The sequence below is a fragment of the Equus quagga genome, chromosome 11, assembly GCF_021613505.1.
Source record: "Equus quagga isolate Etosha38 chromosome 11, UCLA_HA_Equagga_1.0, whole genome shotgun sequence".
NCBI lineage: Eukaryota > Metazoa > Chordata > Mammalia > Perissodactyla > Equidae > Equus > Equus quagga.
The window spans coordinates 22,919,251-22,942,339 of NC_060277.1; the positions used below are offsets into that span (position 1 = coordinate 22,919,251).

At 40.6% G+C, this 23,089-nt stretch overlaps 2 protein-coding genes across 2 annotated transcripts in view; one reads left to right on the forward strand and one right to left on the reverse strand.

Annotated features, from left to right (window-relative positions):
* The window catches only part of LOC124246334 (uncharacterized), a 103,908-nt gene extending 83,815 nt beyond the window's left edge, over positions 1–20,093 (reverse strand). The window contains exon 1 of the mRNA XM_046674368.1: positions 19,305–20,093. Coding sequence (XP_046530324.1) covers positions 19,305–19,771 — 467 coding nt within the window. The 5' untranslated portion in view covers positions 19,772–20,093. The remainder of the gene's footprint in view (positions 1–19,304) is intronic.
* REV3L (REV3 like, DNA directed polymerase zeta catalytic subunit) overlaps positions 20,093–23,089 on the forward strand; it is a 172,149-nt gene continuing 169,152 nt past the window's right edge. The window contains exon 1 of the mRNA XM_046674363.1: positions 20,093–20,243. Within this exon, the coding sequence (XP_046530319.1) occupies positions 20,105–20,243 (139 nt within the window). The 5' untranslated portion in view covers positions 20,093–20,104. The remainder of the gene's footprint in view (positions 20,244–23,089) is intronic.

Consider the following 23,089-nt stretch of genomic DNA (forward strand, 5'->3'; position numbering starts at 1 on the left):
TTTCAAAATCCCCAAAAGATCAACCTAGGGCAAAAGTGGGATGCAATATAAGAACCCTTAATAAGAAGTAAAAACTTGAATTTTGAATTGCATCCATAAAACAGACAGCAAACCAGCTATTAAAATGTGGAAAACATCTGAAATAATGGACCTATTTCAAAGCCTCCAAAGATTCACATCACTGATGTTCATAATTAAGAATGTCTTTCAAATGCCTAAGCATGACATTTTTAAAAATCCATTGTAATTAATATAAAAAAGGAAAATTAAATCCATCTTGTAAAGTATATCTTTTTAGTGTATTTGTCTCTTTAAGATGTAGCCTAATAAGTCTATTAGACTTGCTAAAATATAATTTTATTAAATTCAGAGTTAAAACATTTACTCTTTAGATATCTACAGTTAACTAATAAACTTTCTATATCATCCGTTCTTATCTTTTATAAACAAAATATTTTAAAAACCTACAATGGCATGATATAAAAGAGAGCAATAATTATAGTAGACAAAACAATAAGTGAAATACGATATGCCTTCTGCTGCGTACCTATGAGTTTTACGGAATAATCATTACAACAGATGTCCTTAGAGAACAAAGGAGAATGAGAAAGTATAAAGGTGGAAGAAGGCATGGAAGATATTTTCTGTTATCTTCTACTGTGTGGTCTTTCACTGCACTATTCTTTAAACAAAAAAAGGTCTCTGCAAGGGCAAGTCCTGCTCCAACTATCCCCTTACCCTCCCGACTAGAGAATAATGTGTTTGTGTAGTATCTGATTACACCAGACAAGACTGTGAACACATGTGATTTACTCAATGATCCTATTCTGCTTCCTTTTAAAGATAAAGAATGCATTTAAGTCAATTGTGTATGAGACTGTAGTAATTCCTTAGAAGGCTCCAATTAAACAGAGAATAATATTACCTTATTTTAAAACATTAAGAGTATAGCCACTTCCTTGGTCTTCATTTTATTTCCAGACAACGTCAATTAATACTTTCATTTATTTTGAAAGAGAAAAATATAAGACACAAGTAATTACTTTAAAATAGTTTTAATTTTTCTTTGTATAAGCAAAACATCCTGGTAAAAGCTTCACTTTTCATAAATCTTTATATACAAATAACTGTGTAAGCTGGAAGAAGCAACTACAAACAACGAGACCATCACACACAGCTCCTACCAGGCCAGGTCAGGGTGCAGATCTCATGAAAACAAGCTGCTCACATTCCCAGAACCACAATCCCCTGGGAGGAATCTTGTCCTCTTTAACTTGCTGGGTGGCAGAGCCCAGAGGAATTACTCAAACTATGACAATCCCCAAGTGTGGTCACCTAGGGGAAATGAGGAGACAGATATGACTTGAGCATGATAATTATTTTCCTGTAATAACAGTAAAGAAAACAACCTTAAATGGTAAAGGTTGCATGAGCTCCAACTTCAACAGGTAGCTAATTGTGTATGTATTTATTAAACAGGGCATTTGTTAGCTAAGGTAGAAAACACACAGTGTATACCTGCCATCTGTTTTTAAAATAATATTTTCTAAAGCACTCACATTTATTGATTATAGATACATGTAAGTGATATTTAAAATAATAAAACGTAGCAAACATTTAAGGGTTTACTGTGTACCAGACATACTGTTCTAGGTACTTCATATGGTTTATTTCACTTAATCTTCACAATAACCCTATGAGGTATGAACCATTATTACTCCTATTTTACAAATAAAGAGTTAAGGCATAGGGAAGTTAAATTATTTGACCAAGATGACACAACTAGAATGCAAAATCAGGTACCTTGTCTCCAGAGCTCTTGGTCTTAATTTAGCTCCAGTTCTGTAAAGTGAAATTGGATTTTTAACTTCATCATCATACAGAACTATTCTTCCAAGATTGTAAATTCTGTTTCTTCTCTGTGAACTTCCACCTCTCTCACTGCTCACCTTCTGCCTCCCAATTCACCTCTGGTTTCACCTGCTCCCCTGTACAACCTGGACCCCTAAGTAATTTCAATTACACCCCAAACTCCCGCCCAGACCTCTCCTGCTGAAGTCAAACCGAGGTGGTCACCTGCACCAGCCATCTCTGTTATTACTATTGCTTCCCAGCAGCGAAGCAGGACTGCTGATTTAATCCAGGAAACACGCATGCTGCCTGCTGTTAAGTGGGCCTTTACTGCTCAGCAATTCTTTCACTGACGCCGCACAGCACTCATAGCAGCTATTCCAAACTTTTTCCAGGATTAAATCCCCAAATGCACCCATCTATCCCTTTGTAGATTATCTCACCATTGATTTATTTAAAATTCATCCCAAGGAGGATTGCCAGGTAAAATACAGGATGTCCAGTTAAATTTGAATTTCAAACAACCAAGGAGTCATATTTTAGTACAAGTGTGTCCCAAACATTGCATTATAGAAATATTTAAATGGTACTTAAAATAATTCAAAAAATAGCAAACTATGTACTCAGAGCCTATTCAATATTGTATAGAACATGCTTAATACTAAAAACTTATTGTTTACCTGAAATTCAAATTGTACTGGGCATCCCATATTTTAATTGTCTAAATCTAATTCAATCAAATTCCCTTCCCTCCACTCCCAGATACGCCCTTCCTTTTCTTAAAGGTTACTTCTCTGACCTATGGTATCGATTTTGCTCTTTACTTCACCTTCTTCTTCGTTCTGCATATTCCTTCCCTTCTACTTTCAAGCATGCTCAGGTCATCCCTGCTGTGATATTAATGGTCCCAATGCTTCACCCCTCCATGAATCCATGTCCTCTGCCATGTCACTTTGCTATTTCTCTTAAGAGGTGAATTCTATTCCTCACTCCTTGAATCTGGGCTTGGCTGTATAACCTGTTATGGCCAGCAGAATGAGGCAGAAGTGCCAGTGTGTCAGTTTGGAGTCTAGGCCTCAAGAAGCCATGCATGTTTCTGCTTGTCCTCTTAAAACTCTTCTTTCATCCCCGTGAGAGAAGTGTGCCCAGGCAAGCCAGGTAGTTCCAGGAGGAGGATGACAGATAAACGAAACAGTCCAGCCGAGAGCAAAGCCCACAATCTCCCTTTTAAGCTCTAGTTCAGTTGGTTCTCAAACTATAATGTGCATTTGAATCACCATGAGGGCTTACTAATGTTCAGATTGCTAGGGCCCCACTCCTTGAGTATCATATTCAGTGAGTCTGGGGTGGGGCCTGAGAATTTGCATTTCTAACAAGTTCTCAGTGATTCTGATGCATCACTTTGAGAACCACTATTCTAGTTTCATATTTCCAACTAACTAACGGTCTCCACCTGGTTATCCATAGGTGCCTCAAACATCACCACAGTCTCAATTAGGGGTTTTTTATTGTAAGCCCTAGAAACCAATTTGGGCCAACTAAAGCAAAACCAAGAATTTATCAGGGAGCTCACACAATCAATGTGAAGGCTGGCAAACCATGCTCCAAAAAAGAAAAGAATCAGAAAAGAGACTACTTGACACTAGGAGCATCACCTCTAAGTGTGAAGAGGTAAACAGTGTTTCTTCTGTTCTTGAGTCCCTCTGTTCAAGATTCAATTCCAAATGAGTGTGCCTACCCATCCCTTAGTTGTACCAGGGCTGCGAAAGAAAGGATTATGGTGGAAGTAAGGACTCCTCTTCTTTCATACGGACCCTCATCATCAAGTGGGTGGATTACTACAACCTCTTAACTGGTTTTCTTGCTCCTAATTTAATCTCCAATTCATTCTCCACATCATCTTCAGTTATCTCTTTAAAACACATGTCATCTTCTTTGCCTTGTCTGGTTTAGTGTTACTGTCTTGTTTTAAGTAATAAATTGCTTTTCTTTATGTATAAGTGGTTGGGGTTCTTTTGTCTTAGCTGATTCATAAAATTGAAAAGTAGTTTTAGAAAATAAGGAAAATATCCCATTGTTAAATGAGGACCTAATTCCTTAGTAACCTGGCAAAGCTCAGAAGTGGTCCCAAAATCTTGCAGCGACCCAGTTAGGAGCCTTTAAGAGATCAATGTCTCACTAGACTGAAAACTCCCTCATGACAAGGGCCTAGTCCTCATCAGATCCCCACAACTAGCGGGTAACTGGCACTTAATCAAATGAATAGTCTTCATCTCCAGGCCCTCCCTACTTTAGTTTACCGTACGTGTTAGCCTCCTAACTGATTTCCTGGTCTGCAGTCTCTGCCTGCCTATCTCCTTCCTGTACATCACTGCTAAAGCAAGCCAATTATTATTTCCTGCTTGAAACCTTCTGACTCCCCAATGTGCTTGCCAATTCTAAACTCCTCAGTATTCAAAGGCTTCCATAAACTGGTTCCAACCAATTTTTCTAGGCTTTCTTTCATCCCTTATTTATACTGTCAACCAATCTAGATAAATAAGGTTTCTTTAACATAACTTACTTTTTCTGTTCCTATTGATTTGGTTCCACTTTTTGGAATGTCTTTCTACCATGGTGTCTTTCGTACCCTACCTTCAAAGTCTAGTTAACAGCTGTCAGTGTTCTCAATCTTTTTCAATCCATGACCTACCATCTCAGGTTACTGTTGGTCATGTCCCCTTGTACTCCATACCCCTTAACTCCCTGGCTAAGGATCGATTTGAAGCTTTCATGAATTAATGTCTCGTTTGTATGCATACTTCGTAAGAGTTCAACACATACTATCTTAAATGATCATTATACACTTGTATTATTTGTCCTACCAGATTTTAAGAGCTTTAAGGAGCTTTCTGTCACTAATTAATCTTCTGTATTACCCAGAAACTACTCTAGTGCCTTACACATAGTAATGATGAATAAAATCTGTTGAACAGATGAATAAACGGATGTTTATAATACGGAGCTAGTGTTTGGGGCTGGTCCACTGAGGTGGCAGCCAGTGGCTGTGCTGGAATCAAGGGACAGAAATCTTGGCATCTTAGAACTGGAAGGTGAGTCTAAACCAAAGATAATCAGGTTGAGCATAGAGTCAAATGCCAGGAAGCCAAACTCAAGCATCAAGTAAAAAGATTTAACGGCTGAACCTGAGATGAAGTGTAAAGCGAAGGGTATGGAAAGAGGCAAAGACACAGCAGAAGCAACAGTAGTTTAATAGGTTGATGGGGATCTGGGATGGTGGACTTCTTTAGGGGCTTGTGCACAGTGTTGACCAAATCAAAATGAGTGGTTTGTGGGTAAAATGGAGGTGCCTAAGAATCAGAAGTTGGGGTGGCAGCCATTTATCATTTCTAGCAAAGAAACATACATGAAAATAAATTTATAATAGCAAATATAGTGAAATATAAATAGACCTGCTTTGAAAGGTAGATTTAATTTGAACATTTTCTTGTTTCTTCCTTGTCACCTTAATTTGCTTCACACATTTGTGCAACTTCACATCCAAGTTCTAACATATTTTTTTGATTCCTCTGTGTTATGGATAAAGAAAAACATATTTTAAGAGAGATAATATCATAGTACTCAATACTATACAAAAACTCAGAAATTCTTTTGACTTTTAATCTACAATCAGTAAAGCTACAATAAGAACACTGAACCTAGTAACTTCTGATTTTTCTACATTAACTGTTCATAGACTAGAAAACTCCAAGAATATTTTACAAAGGTTTTTTTAAAAAACTGAAAAGTGTAAAATAAAAAATCCTAATTATAAGAAATGCATATTTTATTATGAGAGCTCAAAAGAGTTTAATTCCTAAAGATACCTTGCCCTTTAAGCATTTGTTTGCCTGTCAATCTGTGAGGTTGGGTTAAGCAACTCTGCCACACACAGTGTTTCCTTGTACTAATTAGCACAAGCATTGTGGGAAAGATTAATGTCTACATGAAAAGTATAGCAAAACTCACTTTAAATCCTATTATTAATGTGAGTAGTCCTCTGCATGAATTGTAAAATAAATTTTGTTATTTTGAATTAAATTAAATGCTAAATAAAGTACACTTTTAAAGCCTATATTATTCTCCCTGATATTACTGAGAGAAGAATAAACCCCCATATTAGTATCTTTAGAAAGTAATATATGTGGCCAGCAACAAAGAATAGGAAGATCACTTACCAAGGAGCTAGATGACCTGGATCCCCCTTACTCTATGAAATCTTAGGCAAGTCATTTATTCTAAGTCTCAATTTTCTCATCATAAAATCTAAAGACTTGAATTATTTCAGTGATTCTTGCGAGGCAGACTGCACTGGAATTGCCTGCGGGCATTATGACTTGGTGGATGTGAGAAGGGAGGGCCTGGGTAATTGCAGCTTCACAACACTTCATCAGTGATTCTGATGCATATTATTGGTTAAGAACCAAGGGTCTAAATAATTTCTTGGTCTTTTGCAATTCTAAAAGTCTACTTTTTATATCCAATCAATGGAATTTTAATAAGTCCTAGATTTCATCATTACTCTCTTCTTGTTAATGAATAAATGTATTTTAGGAAATAGAGACGCTGCCTCTAAATTATGAATAATAGCTTACAGTTACTGAGTGCTTACCAGTTCTGAGATATTAAGTCATTTAATACATGTAATTCAATCCTCACAACAACCCTGTGAGGTAGGTACTATTATCATCATCTGTATCTTATGGATGGGAAAACTGTGGCACAGAAAGTAATTTGCCCAAAGTCACAGAGCACGTAAGCAGGGAAACCGGGCTATAGAGCATAAACTCTTAACCAGCACTCCACACTGCCGTTCAATAAATGTCCTAGACATACAAACAGTACCCACGGCTGCTCCCCACCCAAGCAGCACTGCTTTCCTTGCTACTTTAGGAAACAAGAAGGGCGTGTTTTTAGAGAACTCATGGGATCAGAAATGATGGAAGGGGGAAGCTGGGAAAGGCACGACTGAAATAACTTGAGGGAGCTGAGCCTAAAGCCTGTGGCTGTGAGTTACAACAATTGGAGACGACTTAGATTCACAAGAGCCTCTCTAAAAAGGGTCACTATCCCTAGGAGGGATTTTCCTTCAGTTATCATTTCATTCCCTAGTGTTTGAGACGTGTTCTCTTTGACTGATCAAATATTAATTGAAAAAACATTAGAAATTTACCTTATCGGATGATCTGGACCCAAAACTATAAAGTAAAACAGGAAAGCAAGCACAAAAGCTAATTAGAGAGTCAGAGAGAAGGTAATGATAATTGCAATAATTCAGCCTATTATTAATTTTGGATATACAAAGGAGAATTTATAATTCATTCCATCTTGGCATATGGAGTATGAGGTTCAGATGGGAGAGGCTAATACATTATAAGGATAACCTTCCCTTCCCAGTAGTATGGATAGAGAGTAATCTAGCTGAAGTTTGTGGTCCTGAATTTAGTGCCAAATGCCAATCTGCACAGCAGTGCTATTTCTTCTGTCTGGGTGCACTCAGCAATCTGGTTGCAGGTACCCAGTTAGAGCTGGTGTTTTGCCAGGTGAAGGATAGCCAGGCAACAGGTCAAAGGAGATGTGGTTCCTGACAAGACAGTGGTAAAGTAACTTACAATGCAGCAGGAGATCAAAGGAAGTGAAGGCAGGAGAAGGCTGAAAGGGAGAAAAGAGAAAAGTCTGTGGATTGGCGGTCAAAAGTCTGAGAAGTCTGAGAAGGGTGAGAGGCTGAAGCAGAGTGGGAAGGGCACTGGAGATGAGATGTCAGGGAACTGAGAATGGTTGTACTGGGAGTAACTGAGAGAGAAAGCTAGAATGAAAGTTCTGGTCAGAGAATGGGAAGACTGCATTTATGAAGTTAGAGGTGAAACAGATTGGGCGCACGACAAGATCCAGGGGGTGGAAATAGAAGTGAGTAGCTGAAGATCACTAGAGACGAACATGTCAAGAAAGTTCGAGGCTGGTGCTGGGTGGGCCGTCTCCTTGGGTGATGAATCCAGTCAGGGTGAGATCAGGAGTTAAGGTTAAGAGGAAGATTGTAAACTATGTGTCACAGTCTTTAACAAATTAATTCTTGAAAGACTTTGGATATGCTGGGTACAGGGTTCTGGATCTTCTAGAAAGGGGGTCCTTCCCCCTTCTGTATGGGCTTTCAGTCTAAAAACATTTCATGCTAATGCAGAGGTAAGCAGCAGCTTAAGAAAAATGAGTAATGTTTCCCTTCATTCTTAAGACTAATCTTTGCTCCACATTTCATACTTGGCAAGAACCTCTGCTTCACATTTTCATCCTAAGGCTAGGTCTTCTCTGCTCAAGTCGAATGGAGAATGAATTACCTACTAATTCAGACGAGAAAAATCTCAGCTCCCTGCTCTCATAAATTTGTGAAAATAAATGTTTTAAAAATAAATTACAATTCAATTGCCCCAGTTCTGATTTGAAAACATATGGTGAGACCACTGAGTACAATTTCCCACTACTCTTTTTTTTAAGTGTAAAAACACACTTATACAAAGGTTTCTTATAATCTTGAAAGAACAGGGTGGCATGCTATTTACTGACAGGCTGACCTTTACACAAAGAACCTTCACCTTCAACAAGCTGAAATTACTGTTACTGATGCCTTCAGAATATCATCTGCCTCAGAAAGCGGCATGTTTTGTCCCAATCTTACAGAAGTGCCTACATGGACACCACTGGTCACCAAATGGTGTAAAGCAGTGGGCAAGGGAAAATTATTTCTGCAGTACCAACCACGCATCTGATACTGTACAAGGAAAAAAAAAAAAGAAACGTCAAATATGATTCCTAACATCAAGAAGCTTACAACTTATTGGTCAATGACATAACACTTGAGCCCAGAGCCATGTCTCACATTTCTTTTGAATCACCCACAGCATCTAATATAATTTTATAGATATCGACAAGAAGTTAATAAGAAGTTAAAACAACAATAGAAAAACTTAAGAATTAAGTAATAAAATACACGTTTAATACAGATGACCAAGAGAAGAGATAACAGCTGAGCTGGTGTCATTGTAATCTATGGAAAATCTTGCTCTTATTCTAATTTTACAGCATTTTTATTTTGAGTATGTACTGACACCAGAAGGTCCCTAATTCTACTCTTCAGGGAAGAAAAGAGCCAAGTAAGATTTTCCTAGAGGTAGGAATTGGAGGTCAGGCTGTGGCTGACCTCCACACGTCAAGAGTGGCTCAGTCCTTACCTGCATCCTTTCCCAGACAGCCAAGGAAACCAGCCTTGAGCAATAGCTCTTTTAAGCATGCAAAACTATGGACCAACTTGTTATTGAAACCCTTTCCCTCTTGGATTCTTTGACCTTATATTGTTATCCTTCCATTCATTTATCAAAAAATTATCAAGCACCTACTATATACCAGCAATGTGTTCCTATCTATTACTTCTAATTCCTCACTACCTCTTCATTCTCTACCCTACCATGCACGCCTTGTTGGCCCTCAGCTCTCTTCTTCTTTCTGTATATATACCTTATCCTTCAGAAAGTATGTAATTTCTCTGAGGTTCCCATAGCCTTTAGACTAATCAAGTCTAAAGGTCTAATTTAGTCTAATCCCTCTCCCAACTACATATCCTACACATCCAGATGGAAGAAGAGGCTAGGATGTCTGTAGAGTCTTAGACTTCCTGCTACTGCTATGCCTCATACATTGTTCCTTCTCAGTCCTTCCTGCTAGCATCTCTTCCTCTAGGGATGTATTAGATTCTGAAAAATTTTCAATACTGAGTGTGTCTTTTCACTCTATACTCTATCCTTTTGCAATTTCATCATCCTCTTCCTATCAATCACCAAGCTTACAAATAAATTTATTTCTATTCTTGCTCTTTCCATGCTTTAGGTCTTCACTGAGCCTGTTGCCCCTATTTCATCCAGATAACTACTCTTCTTTCTTAAATCTTACAGCCATGTTCCTCAAGGAAGTCTTTATTCCTCTCCCTAGAATAAGTTAGACAGCTCTGCCATGTGACTTTATTGCACCCTATTCTTTTCATTTGAAGTATTCATCATCTCCAATGATCTGTTTAATGGCTGTCTTGTCCCCTACACCAGGGGTCATTAAACAATGCTCCATGGGTCAAATTCAGCCCCCCTGCCTGTTTTTTAAATAAAGTTTAACTGGAGCCCAGACACACTTTTTCGTTTATGTATTGATGATTGCTTTTGTGTTTCAAGAACAAAGCTGAGTAGTTGTAAGAGAGATCACATGGCCTGAAAAGCCTAAAATATTTATTATCTGTCGCTTTACAAGAAAAGTTTGCCAAACGCTGCAGTAGACTATAAGCACCATGAAGGCTGAAATCATGCTGGTCATTCTCACTTCTATATTCCTAGCACCTGGCATAGTGCCTGACACATAATGCCTGACTAACTGTATTTCAGTCTCAAGCTTTAACCCATCTTAGTGATATGAATGAGATCACATTAATTGGCCTGTGTTTAAGACAGCATTATAATCACTGCTTATCCAGATAATGATTGTAGCATTCTAGTCCAAAGGGGGAAGCAGAAATTAATCAAATAATACACAAATAAATGGATTATTACAACCAGAGGTAAGTGCTATGGAAGAAAGAAACACAGTACAATTAGAGTATGTAACAGAGAACCATATTCAAATACAGAATTTGGGAAGGCTTCCCTGAGGAAGTGATCTTTGACCTGAAATCTAAAGAGTGAATGAAGTGGACAAAAAGAGGTGGACAGAGGAAGAGCAAACCAGGCAGAAAGAATATCACATACAAATACTCTTATTTGGAGAAAAGGAACATGGCATGTACTAGGTAAGAACTGATGTTCTTGTCAAATAATGAAATATAAAGTAAGTTTCTTGAAAAGTTAAGGGTAGGATCCAAAATGGAGCAAATGCTCAGTGGGATTTTTTTTTTTTTTTTAAAGATTTTATTTTTTTCCTTTTTCTCCCCAAAGCCCCCTGGTATATAGTTGTATATTCTTCGTTGTGGGTCCATCTAGTTGTGGCATGTGGGATGCTGCCTCAGCGTGGTTTGATGAGCAGTGCCATGTCCGCACCCAGGATTCGAACCAACGAAACACTGGGCCGCCTGCAGCGGAGCATGTGAACTTAACCACTCGGCCACGGGGCCAGCCCCCAGTGGGATACTTTTAATAATGTAAAATTCCACGGGGCCAGCCCCCAGTGGGATACTTTTAATAATGTAAAATTTGAAACATTCTGTTGTTGGCCAACAGTGGGAAAATGGCAAACTATTGTATGTTCACAGCACAGCATAATCTGCATCCATTAAAATAACGTATATGAAGAATTTTAATTTGCATGGGAAATGCCTCTGCTATAATGTAAAGTAAAAAAAAAGGACATTATTTCCACTATGTCATATATTTATAGAAAAATTTTCTAGAAAAAAGTGGACTAAAATGTTAATCATGACTGCCTCTGGGTGGGACTGAGTGTCCCATATTTTCTTTATGGTTTTCCATATTTTCTATGCTATGCATTTAAAACCTTTAAGATTGAAAAAATACATTTTATTGGGAAAATAAGGAAATATAAGTGTAGATCTGTAGCTACACATCTGACAATATATAGTCTTTCCTGGCCCCCGGAATGAGGATGTAAAATGAAGATTAAAACCCAGGAGAGTTCACTGTCAATAACAAAGATTATTAGCAGAAGTTTTCCTGGAATGTGATTTAAGCTGTGCATATAAAAGTGCAGTAGGGACTCTGGGGCTAGGGAAAACTACCCTGAGATACGCTGCTCTATATAGACATTTTGCTTCTGAGGTTTTGTATCTTGAGTATTTAAATTGGGAACTTAATTTAATCTTACTCTATGTGTTTGTTCTCTTCCTGTCTAGCCATAATCCATCGGAAATGCTCCAATATCAATCTGTTTACATAATTTAAATGAGGGTCCTGGAGAGCTCAAGCATCAGTTCTAATATTACTCTATTCTGAAAGCTTCTTTTATTTTTGCTCCTCAAACATCATCTTTAGTTTCTAGGCTTATTGGTCTCTCCCTTAAAACTATTACTATTATTAAAACTATAATTTATAAAAGTGGGAGAGTTGAGACTTCTTTTTAAAAAGTTTTGCTTCTTCCTGTAACTAAGTAGATTAATTGGTTAAAAAGATAAGAACCAGAGAGAAATTCAGCTCTCACCACAATGATTAACTTGACTTCTCTTTAGTTTAAAAAAGAGAGAAATAAAATCTCTTTTAAATCTTCTTTTAGACAAAAAATATTTTATTAATCATTCAGGCAATACATATTTATGTGCCTATCTTATACCCAGGCACATGCTATGAAAATTGGGGAAACCTGCATAGTCTTTTGAGAGTGGGTCGAGTTGATAGCAGGTGCCTCCAGAGTTTGCCATACTTACCTAGGGCTTCCAAATCCCTTCTGGAAAGGAACGAGTTTCTTTTCCATCATGCTTTCATAGAGGCAAGACACTGGATGAAGGGCTGGGTAAAAATTTCCTTTAGTCTAGATCAGGGTTTTTCAACCTTGGCACTATTGACATTTTGGACCAGATAATTCTCTCCGTTGTGGGGACTGTCCTGTGCATTAAGACATTCAGCTGCATCCCTGGACTCTTACCTACTAGATACCAGAAGCACTCCTTCAGATGTGATCATCAAAAATGTCTCCAGGTGTTTTACCAATGTCTCCTTGGCAAGGGTGCAAATTGCCCTGGTTGAGGACCACTAGAGTAAATGCATCAGACATTCAACCCTAGAGTAGTTAAGAAAACTGAGTTCTATGAAGGTAAAGGAAAGGAATGACGCAAAGAAGAATTTACCCCAAATTCCGCTGAATTTACTAGAAAACAAACAAAAGCAGCCAAATAATTGAACAAAGAAGAAAATATAAATCTTGTCAAATTGCTATGCCCTTCTGCCTATTCCTAGATTAGAGATGAATGGAAAGACACTGACAAGACAGGTTATTTGCTACAACAGAAATGACTAGTACATAGATACATAGTACTCTCTACAGCACAGGAGTACAAGTGACAGACCTGGAGCTAGGAGGCATGGGGTCTCACTAAATAAATAGCTTCATTTCTTTCTGCCTCAGCTTCCTGATCTGTACAATGGAGGCGTGGTAGGAGGGCAGTAGAGAGGGTTGTAAACAGATCTTTTAATTTTTTAATTCAATAAATGTTGAAGACATATTCTAGGCACTATACCTGAAGCTAGTATGGAAAAGATAAAAAGACATGGCCCCTCCCTTCAAGGAGATTACAGTCTATTAGAATGATGGGCAAACTAACAAACTACTACAATAATCTAAGAGTTATAACAGAAGCACGTACAAAAAGCAGTGGAAGCCTAGAAAGAATACCTAAATCTGCTTAGGAAGATCTTTACAGTGAAGCAGCATTTCATCCAAAACTTGAAAGAAGAGTAGAAATCTTGACAGGAGACAAGGGGGAAGATATTCCAGTTAGAAAGGCAAAGTCTTAGAGATTTGATGCTTTTTCAAAAATAATATTTAAGGTATATTTAAGGAACTACAAGTACTCCAGTGGTGCTAGAGGATAAATGGAAAAGAACGTGAAATGAGCTATTATATTGTAGAAGATAATTTAAAACTTATGTGATAGACAGATCTTTCAGGAGTGTGGAAAATAAGTTTGGAGAGGAAGAGCCGTGAGACCAATTAAGTGACTATTGCAATAGTCCACCTAAAGGCAGTGAAAGCCTACAGACGGACAATGATTATGTGGACAGGAATGGGGAATATTCAGGAGAGAGAATGGGCAAGATTTGAAGTCAGAATGTTAGAGGGATTATAGCTAAGATTTATGGAGGATTTTGCTAAGCACTTCTTTTTTGCAATACCTCATTTAATCCTTATGATCTACCTAATAGGGATGGAAAACAGTCCAATCTACTAAAAGCTAATTTGCCAAAGAATCAGTTATATTCACTAAATACTTGTTTTAGGGAATATTCATCTTGAAGTTAACAAATGTATTTTTTGGTAAAATTACTTTTTAACGAATTGGCTTTTGGTGAAATGATTTAGAACCTAATTATACCAATATCTCCATTTTATTGAGTAGAAAACTGAGGTTCAGAGTTAGCAAAGGGAAGGCCAGGTGTAGAGAACTAGAGCTTTTAATTTCAATGTAGCTAACAGCATAGAGATAAAGGAAACAGAACGATCTGGGATAATTTGTTTGAGCTCTATTATGCTATGATGTTAATATTCTTAAATCAAGAACTAAAACATTAAAAAAAGTAGAGAGACAATGAAACTAAGCTCAAAATCTAACATATGAAGAGTACTATAGCTTCTTATGGCAACTTTCTTAGTTTTTCCTGGGGGCTTTTTCCCCCTTCAGCCAGTTGATGAAGATAATGAAAGCAAGATGGTTTTCTTTGCTTTTTTGTGGTTCTCTGCTATTTTTCTTTTTTTTTTGAGAAAGATTAGCCCTGAGCCAACATCTGCTGCCAATCCTCCTCTTTTTGTTGAGGAAGACTGGCCCTGAGCTAACATCTGTGCCCATCTTCCTCTATTTTATACATGGGACATCTGCCACAGCATGGCTTGATAAGCAGTGTGTAGGTGTGGGCCTGGGATCCAAACCGGCAACCCCGGGCCGCTGAAGTGGAGCATGCGAACTTAACCGCTATGCCACCAGGCCAGCCTCTGCTCTTTTTCTTAACTACCAGAAATTGCCACGTATCTGGAGTCAACTATTTATAAGCATGTGACACCTAAAACTCACTAATCACCTTTAAACTTTCATCTCAAATACTGTTTCATCCTTAATATAGCTGGCATTATGTTTCTGACAATGGGAAAAAAGAATAATTCTGCTCTCCCAAGTATGAGAAATTTGAAATCTTTTAAACTCAACTCTGTATTTTGCTCTGCTTGAGAATCACTAGCAAAAGCTGCACAGGACCTATCTTGGATCTACAATGATTATGGTTTCTAGCTGTAGATAGTGGAGTCCACTCTAGGAGTTCAGTGGAGAGCAGTAACTCCTCTTTAGGGGTAGTTTTGTCACAGTGGCATGTAGTGCCCACAGGCCAGGGATGTTAAATATCCTGCACAATGAAGAAGTGTTTCACCTGAAACACCAGGAGAAGCCCTCTTGAGAAACACTGAGCTCAGAGTGAACTTCATGGGCATGCAGACTGTGCAAACAGGGCTCATTGTTTGGTTTAATGCTCTGCAGTCACCGCTTTGAAAATCGTAATACTTTTTATGTTTGCATGGCTGTTTCATAAATGAAGTCCAGTGGTACAATGGATTACACATGCAAGCTGAGCAGGCAATGTGTGTGTCCTTTCTTTCTTGCCACCCTATTTGCGTACAGTCTTCATGATGCCTCATAAGCACAAGATTCTGGTGGACCCATGAGGTGTAGGAACTCAGGAAGTCACAAAGTGAGAAAAGGCAAGCATGTTACATCTATGACTGATTTAGAGGAGGCACTGACAGTTCCAAGAGGCTATGCTTTGCATTTGAACCAGAACTTGCTTTAGGGGCAGAAAGAAGGCAATGGCATCCTAAGAAATACAAGTGACCAAAGGACCCTATCATATCCTTTCTTACTTGTATTTTTACTTCCCTGTAATACCATTTACACTGAAAATGATGACTAGAAGAAAGAGGAAAGGTAGGGCAGCCCATAGTTCCCTTTCCTTTCAGTCCTTCCTTACTCAGCTTGGTAGGATGTGTGCTTATCAAGAAGGGAAATAAAAACAGTTGAGTTGGTTTTCTGTAGCATTTACACTGTTCTGACAAGCACGAAATACATATGCATGTACAAGCTACGAAATATGAATTGTGTAATTTTGGTGATTCCATGTATGAGTTAAAGGCTCTTATATTTGCATTTATAAATGGCATTGTACAATATAAAGATGAGTGGTAAAATTCATTCTAATAATTTAAAATTCCAATTTTTCTTTAGTTAGAATGATGTTAAAAAGCAAATAAAACGCCATGACAAGCTGAGGGCAAGATAACAGAAGAAAGAAAAAGCTTTATATTTTAATACATATAATGGCACTTTTTCTTGCTTTTTGAACAAGGGGACTTACATTTTTCATTTTGCTCTGGGCCCCACAAATTATGTTGCTGGGTGTGTCTGAGCTAGATTAAAGGCCAGCATTTAGATCACAGATCTCTGAGAGGACCAGAGAACCAGGCTTTGATAATACATAGTTAGAAACAACATACAGGAAAAACCAAACCAGGAAAAACAGTTACTCCACATCACAGGGCTATTCTAGCAGAAACCCACCCCAGCACCACCTGCCAGTCAGCACCTATGACTCTAAAAATGGATGCCAGAACTCCTCCCCAGCTACCCAGAAGAACCAGACACCTCCATATGGTGTTTGCCAGAAAATCCTAACTCCCTGAGTGCAGTTGAGGCATCATGTTGCTCACTTCCACATTTGTGTCTTGAATGGGTGCATCTGATTGCTGGAAACTAGGTCATATATAGTGATTATGCTAAAGCCAGCTCGCAATTGTTAGCATCCTTCTCCAGCTAACTCCACATTTTGAAGTGAAGTCATTTTGATAGCCTGAGAGCATTCACAACATGAAAACTGGACAGTGCTACAAATCAGGGTCTTTCCCCTCCCCCAGGCATTGTTAAATATTTACTGGCACACCACTCATCTCATGCCAGCACTCTAGCTGCAAGAGAGTCTAGAAACCGTAGTTTTTAATTTTCTAGCTTCTAAAGTATGGAAAAGCAAGCAGAAAGGAGACTGGATGAGTGTTGCATAAGCTGTCTTATAATATCTGCCCAAAAATTATGGTAGCCATTGCCTTCCGTTCTAGATTATAAATTGCTAACAAAAAGATGCTAACACACATTGAACGTTATTGGTACAGAAGGCTGGATAGGCTTTTACTAAAGGCATGACATGATGAGTCTACATCAGTGAAATAGAAAAAATGATAAAATGTGGGTTGATATGACTAAAATGCATTTCTATGATGCTAAACTATAAAATCCACAAGGGCAGGAACCATGCCTGTTTTGTTTCTCACTATATCTCAAATCACCTGGCAAATAGAAGCCACTCAACAGTAACAAAAAAAAAGAGATGCTTTAAGGATATTAAATATAGAGTTTAATTTTGGCATTTCTCACATTGTATGTAGATAAGACAATTCCAAACAATTTTACTGATTTTAGATGAGTTAAACTTCTGCATGTCAACAGTTTATTACGATATTTTCACATACATTATCTCATTTGAGCCTTATAACATCACTGAGTGGTTAAAAAAGGAATTACTACCCATTTCAGAGATGAGGAAATAAACTCCAAAAAAATAAAGTGAGCTGTCCAAACTTGTTCAGCTAGTAAATGCTGGTTTAAAATTTTCATTCTCTGACTCAAGATTCCAGAGTTCTTTCTTTCCTCTGTAGAACATATTTATAACACACATTTGATAGTGATTAGTTAGGGGGGAACTGTCAGGTTTTCAATTCAAGCATGAACTTAAACTCCATTATGTGCGATGGACACAATATCCTAATTTCACGCTGCAAATGCTTTTCTTCAAGAGGAAACATTCTTTCTTTGGAATTCTAGAAGGATCTGAATTGTGGTTGCAATTGCATTTTCTTAAAGTAAATGATGTTGTTCAAGAGATGGGAGGAAAGACCCTTTTCTGGAAAGAGATAATCTGTGAATTCAATGCTTTTACCTTTTTCTAGTTAGGAATAGTATAAGTTAAATATTATGGATGTGCTTGATTATAATATAGTACAGGGATTCTCAATTTATATTACTTAAGAATTATGAGAGTGGTGGGTGGCGTTGCCAACAATACAAATTTCCAGGCCCCATCCCCCTAAACTGTTAAATTTTAAAGAACGCTGTAGTGCCATAGAATTCTATGAGAATCACTGGTATTGTGTATCTGACATTCAGCTTGTACAAAATATTTAATTACCAGAAGATGCATTTTAGCATGGCAGTCCTATTTTTAAAGCACTTCCACAGCCTTCTAAAACTTAAATCAATTGAAGAGATTTTGCCTCTTAAAAATATTATTAGGTAATTTTCTGCGTATTAGTACAAATCTTGCCACCTATGTTTATAATCACGCTCTGCAGGCTCATTTACTGTGGTAGTCAGTCTCAAACGCCTTGGAGCATAAATTCTTATTAGCATTATATGCTATGGAATTTATAGACAGCTTCTTACCATGATCTGTCCCTTCGAGCCTTTTGATTTTTCTATTTGAAGAATCACAATGGTTCCAAATGAGGATCTCTCACACCACTTCAAATATATGGCAACCTAACCACCATTAAAACACACCCGTATAATATACAAGCTTGAAAGAATGAGCCCTAATTTGGGTAGATTGAAACGACTGTAAAAGTCCTAATTCAGCGGTGTATTTCGAACTTGAAATCATGGTTTCTGCCTCCTACTGCGTAAATCTTTATGTTGGAAAGAAACCCTTACGGATTTTTAATTGATGCTCTCTCGTTTCACAGATGAGGAAATAGGCTCAAAAAACCCACAAATTATTGGTCCAAGTTCACGCCCAATATTAGTGACCAAGTCAGACAAAAACCCATCGGTTCCAATGTAATGGACAATCCAGCTGCATCTGTTACCACTGTTGTTTTTTTTTTTTTCCGATTTCTCAACTGCACCCCTATTTGCCCTGCTCTTTTTGGATAAAGTTGTTTTGTTCACGGTCCTTCCCCTCCCCTTTTTGCTTTTACGCCATCGGGTAGTAAAACCTCGCACAACCTGTTAATGAATAGCACTGGGAGTCCACATCTACCGCGGCGACTTTCACGGGCCTTTTTCTTTGGCCGAAAATTTCTCTGAAAGGCTCTTAATCCTACATTCCGCAGGGGGAGGGCGGGGAGCAGAGCGGTCACCGCGAGCTGACAAGTCCTTACATGTCCACGCGCGCGCCCGAGACGCAGCCTGCGGGCCCGAAAAGGAAACCAAGGAAGGGTATGCTAGGGCGAGAGGCAAGGGAAGGGGCGGGAGAAGAACACCGCGGTGGGAAATCCCTGTGCACCGGCTCTGCCAACTCCTGGCAAAGCCGAGCAGAGCAGAGCGTGAATAAATCTCATTAAGTGGCCGCGCGCACACACTGCAGCAGGGCGCAGGAAGAGGGGGCGCGGCGGCTCTCGCCGCACGTTCGAGAGGGAGCGTCGGGGCGGCCCTTTTATAGGCCGGAGCCCGCGCTCGCGCGCCCCCGCCCCTCGCGCCGCCCTCGGGCCACGCGCGGAGCCGCCGCGTTACCTGAGAAGGGCCGGCTGCGTCCGCCTGGCCCCGCCCGTTCCGCCGCCCGCCCGCCCTCCCGCGAGGCCGCGGCGGCACGAGATCTGCGCCTCGCCTCCCTCCTCCCGCGGGCGGGTTTTCTTACCTTGTAAAAAGCCGTCTCCGCGGCGGCCCCCGCCTCCTCTGCAGGATGCGAAATGGCGGTCGGCAAGGCGAGCGCGAGCACCGCAGCTCCGGCCGGTCCCGCTTAGCCTCCGAAACGGCCCTGAACACGGGTGCCCGCCTCCTGCAAGCCCCTCCAAACCCATCCGTGGCATCGGCGCTCCGCCGCCCCCTCCGCTGCCCCTGACCCAGGTGGCCGTGCCCAGCGGCCGAGTCATCGATCCCCGGCGCGGGCGCCGGCCCAGCCTTCCGCCAGCCTCCTCCCCCGCCGCGTGCCCGGGGGCGGGAAAGAAAACACCCGGCCCCGCCTGGGTGTCCCGCTCGGGCGCGCGCCCCGCTCCCTCCCTTTCCCGCCGCGTCCCCTCCCCCAACTACTCGCAGCCCTCCCTTCGCCACACACAAGCCCGGCCTCCCCTCCCCCAGTGGTTGCGTCCGTGACATCATCATCATGGCAACAAGAGCTGCAGCCTGGGACCGAGGAGCCCGTGTGATTCCCGGCGGTGGCGGCAGCACCAGCACCGACGAAAGCGCGACGGCGTCTCTCCTGTTGCCCCTCGCCGGGTGCTCCTGAGGAGGCGGCGGCAGCAGTGCCAACCCCGCCCGCCGCCGCCGCCGCTCGCGGTGTGTGTGTGTGTGTGTGAGGGGAGGGGGCCGCGCCGAGGAGGGGAGGGGGCGCCGCCGCCGCCGTTGCTGTGGGGCTGCCGCTGCGGAAGGAGCCGCCGCCGCCGCTGCTGCCGCTGCCAGGTCGCTAGTGAAGAGGAGGCGGTGGCGGCGGCGGCGAACATGTTCTCAGTGCGGATAGTGACTGCCGACTATTACATGGCCAGCCCGCTGCAGGGGCTGGATATCTGCCAATCCCCCGTCACCCAGGCCCCTGTCAAGAAGGTGCCGGTGGTGCGAGTCTTCGGAGCGACCCCGGCAGGTAAGCGGGCGCGGGGCGCGGGGCGCGGGCGGGAGCGGGAGCCGGGGGCGCTGGGGTGCCGTCCCCGGCGCGCGCACGCTGCCGGCCCTGTCGGCGGCCGGCCGCCGCGTCTGCCCTCCCTCCGCCCGGCTCGCCTTTCCTCCCGCGCGTGACAAGCGGCGCAGAAACGGGGGTCTGCGGGGAGGCGGCGGGCGCCGAGTGTTTACACTGCGTGCGGCGGCCGGGAGCTGGCTCTGCGCTCCGGGGCGCGGGGTAGGGGCCGCGAGCGCCCGCGAGCTCCGCTCTGGCCCCGCAGGAGGGGCCAGGTGACCGCGCCATGTCTGGGGGGGACGGGTTCGCCGGGTCCCGCTCTCAGGTCGGCCGCCGGTGGGACCGCGGACATCCCCTGCGTCTCCCAAGTGCCCCTTTCTGGAAATGGCTCGGGGAGGAGAGGGGAAGTGTCAGCTCTGTTGTCAGTCGCTCCTCCTCGCCGCTTCTCAGCAGCGCTCTCCTCTGCCCCTTCCGGAGAGGCGGTGGGCTGAAGCGTGGCGCCTGGGGCCAGAGAATCGTTCTCGTTGAAGTGACCATGTGGTTCTGCTGGGAGCGCAGGTCGTGACTCCTTCGAGTTTGTAGCCCCAGAGTCTGGGGACAGGGCAGCATCCTCAGGTGCGGTGCTCTCAGGGAAATGTGCATCCGTGGAAGGAGGAAATGCGTGTTTATGTTGCCCAACGTAGAACACCCCACTTAATAGCGTGAATTTCTTGCGGACTACAGCTCAACTCAGCAACACAAGCATTAAAAGATGCCCCTTTGCTGGGTTGTCGGGTTGCATTTGTATACAGATAATATATTTAAAACGAACTATTTAGAAGAACGAGCCAGATGGGGAGACGGCAGTGACAAGCTACCTTCTCAGAAGCTTTTGGGGGTTTATGATAATGTAAATAGGATAGTGGCCAAATTTACGAGATGTTTTGAGTTGTTTTGCGTTTTTACGTGCTTTGAACTGCCTACGTGAAATAATGGAGCTGCCTCCTAGAAAGGGATGCTCTTGCCTCTAGCTGTGTATTGCCCTATGGGATTTTAGACAGCGTTTCCCACTTGATGCTCCTTGCCCTAATCACCATTCATCTTATTACTAGTCAATTTCTGTGGACTACCGCGATAATAGCACTACTTTCCCAAACACAAGCGCTCATTCGAAGCAGTTATCTTTTAATGTGAATTCTCTTTGTTAAAAATTTCAGTGTCGTCAGTGAGATTTGGTAGAGTATTCCTTTTTAAAATAGTGGGAAAGATTTTGATGATATGGACCTTGTAAGATGGGGAATTTGAGTGCTGTTAACAATTCGTTGAACGTGTAACACTTGAAACTTTGGAGGCTGGAAATTAAAGGCAATGAAGTGTTCTGAAGGATAGATTTTTCTGCCCTTTTAAGTATAGCGGTGCTGTCTTTGTTTCTAACTGGAATTTCAGTGTAATATTCTGTTTGTTCTCACTTCAGGTGCAGAGAAAGGAAAAGATAGTGACGTTGATATGGCTCTGTTCAGTAGATTTCCAGATTATAAAGCGATATGCTCATAGGATATACTGTGGCATTTTTGAGTATTACAGTTTGTATGGTTTGGTTTACTTTTCTACACACAGTTTTTTTTCCTCTACACAAGTCGTTAACTATGTATCGCTGAGTGATTTTCAAGCTTTGTTTCATAGGAAACTTTTGTTTGTGGAAATAAATGAATTGCACTGTGAACTAGTAGTAATTCTACTACCTGAGAAAATATTCTTTAAAAAATAAAGAATATGATGGACTTTTGTGTTTCTCAGTTTAAAAAAATAGACGTATGAACTATGATTAGAAACATTACTTCTTCCTTCTTGGACATCTTACAATAGATTACCAGCCCCGCCTTTAAAAAAAAAAAAACCCAAACTTTTTTTTTATATGCCTTGAAATGTATAAATGAATATAAAACTAAGACTTTTTGTGTATACATTGAAAGATAAACTTGGTACAGTGAAACCCAAACTTCAGGTTGTTAAGGATTATCAAATTGAGTTTGCTATAAATATAATTCACAGTTTCAAACATAAAAGTTTTTATGTTTCTTCAACAGGTGAAAAAATTTGAAGTCACTGGTATACATTTAGAGTTTACAGCTTTCAGAAATCAAGTCAGCATTTTTAGCACTTCAGAAACTCAGTAAAATTAGCGTTAATTAAATATAAACAGAAACTGTCCAATAATCTGCTTGTGAATTCTCTCCTCAAAGAAAACTAGTCCAGTCTACCCAGTAAAATAAAACTTGAAAATAGTTAATATAAAAGAGAGATGAATTTGGCTTCATAAAAGTCTGAATGCTAGAATTTTTAATGAAGACAGCTTTATTGTTTGAAAGTATAATTTATATTTATATATTTACTAATTAGTAAAATAAATTAATGAAAAATTGTAACACGATAAACCTATGTTACATAAAGTACTATAAATTTAATTTTAGAAGTCCTTAATTTTTTACCTTGGTTTGCAGAAAAGATGTTTTTAAACGGAGTTTGCTTTATGAATGAGGTCCTGAAAAATAGTAGCAGAAGAAATTTTCTCCCAAATAAAGTGGCCATATCAGATTTATATTGTAAATTCTGAATAGGTTTATTACATTTTTACCAGTTCAGTTTTTCTGTTATAGCATGAAAAGTATTTTTCTGCTGTAGAAAACAGTCCAGTTGACTTCTGATGGTCCTATGTTTTAAGAGCATATCTTGAGTAATTTAACAAATAAATGGTGTGTTAGGTTTAAAAGCTCTCATATCTTAAGTTGGTGAAATTTGAAAAGGCATTAAAAAAGTGGCATATTCAAATTTGAATG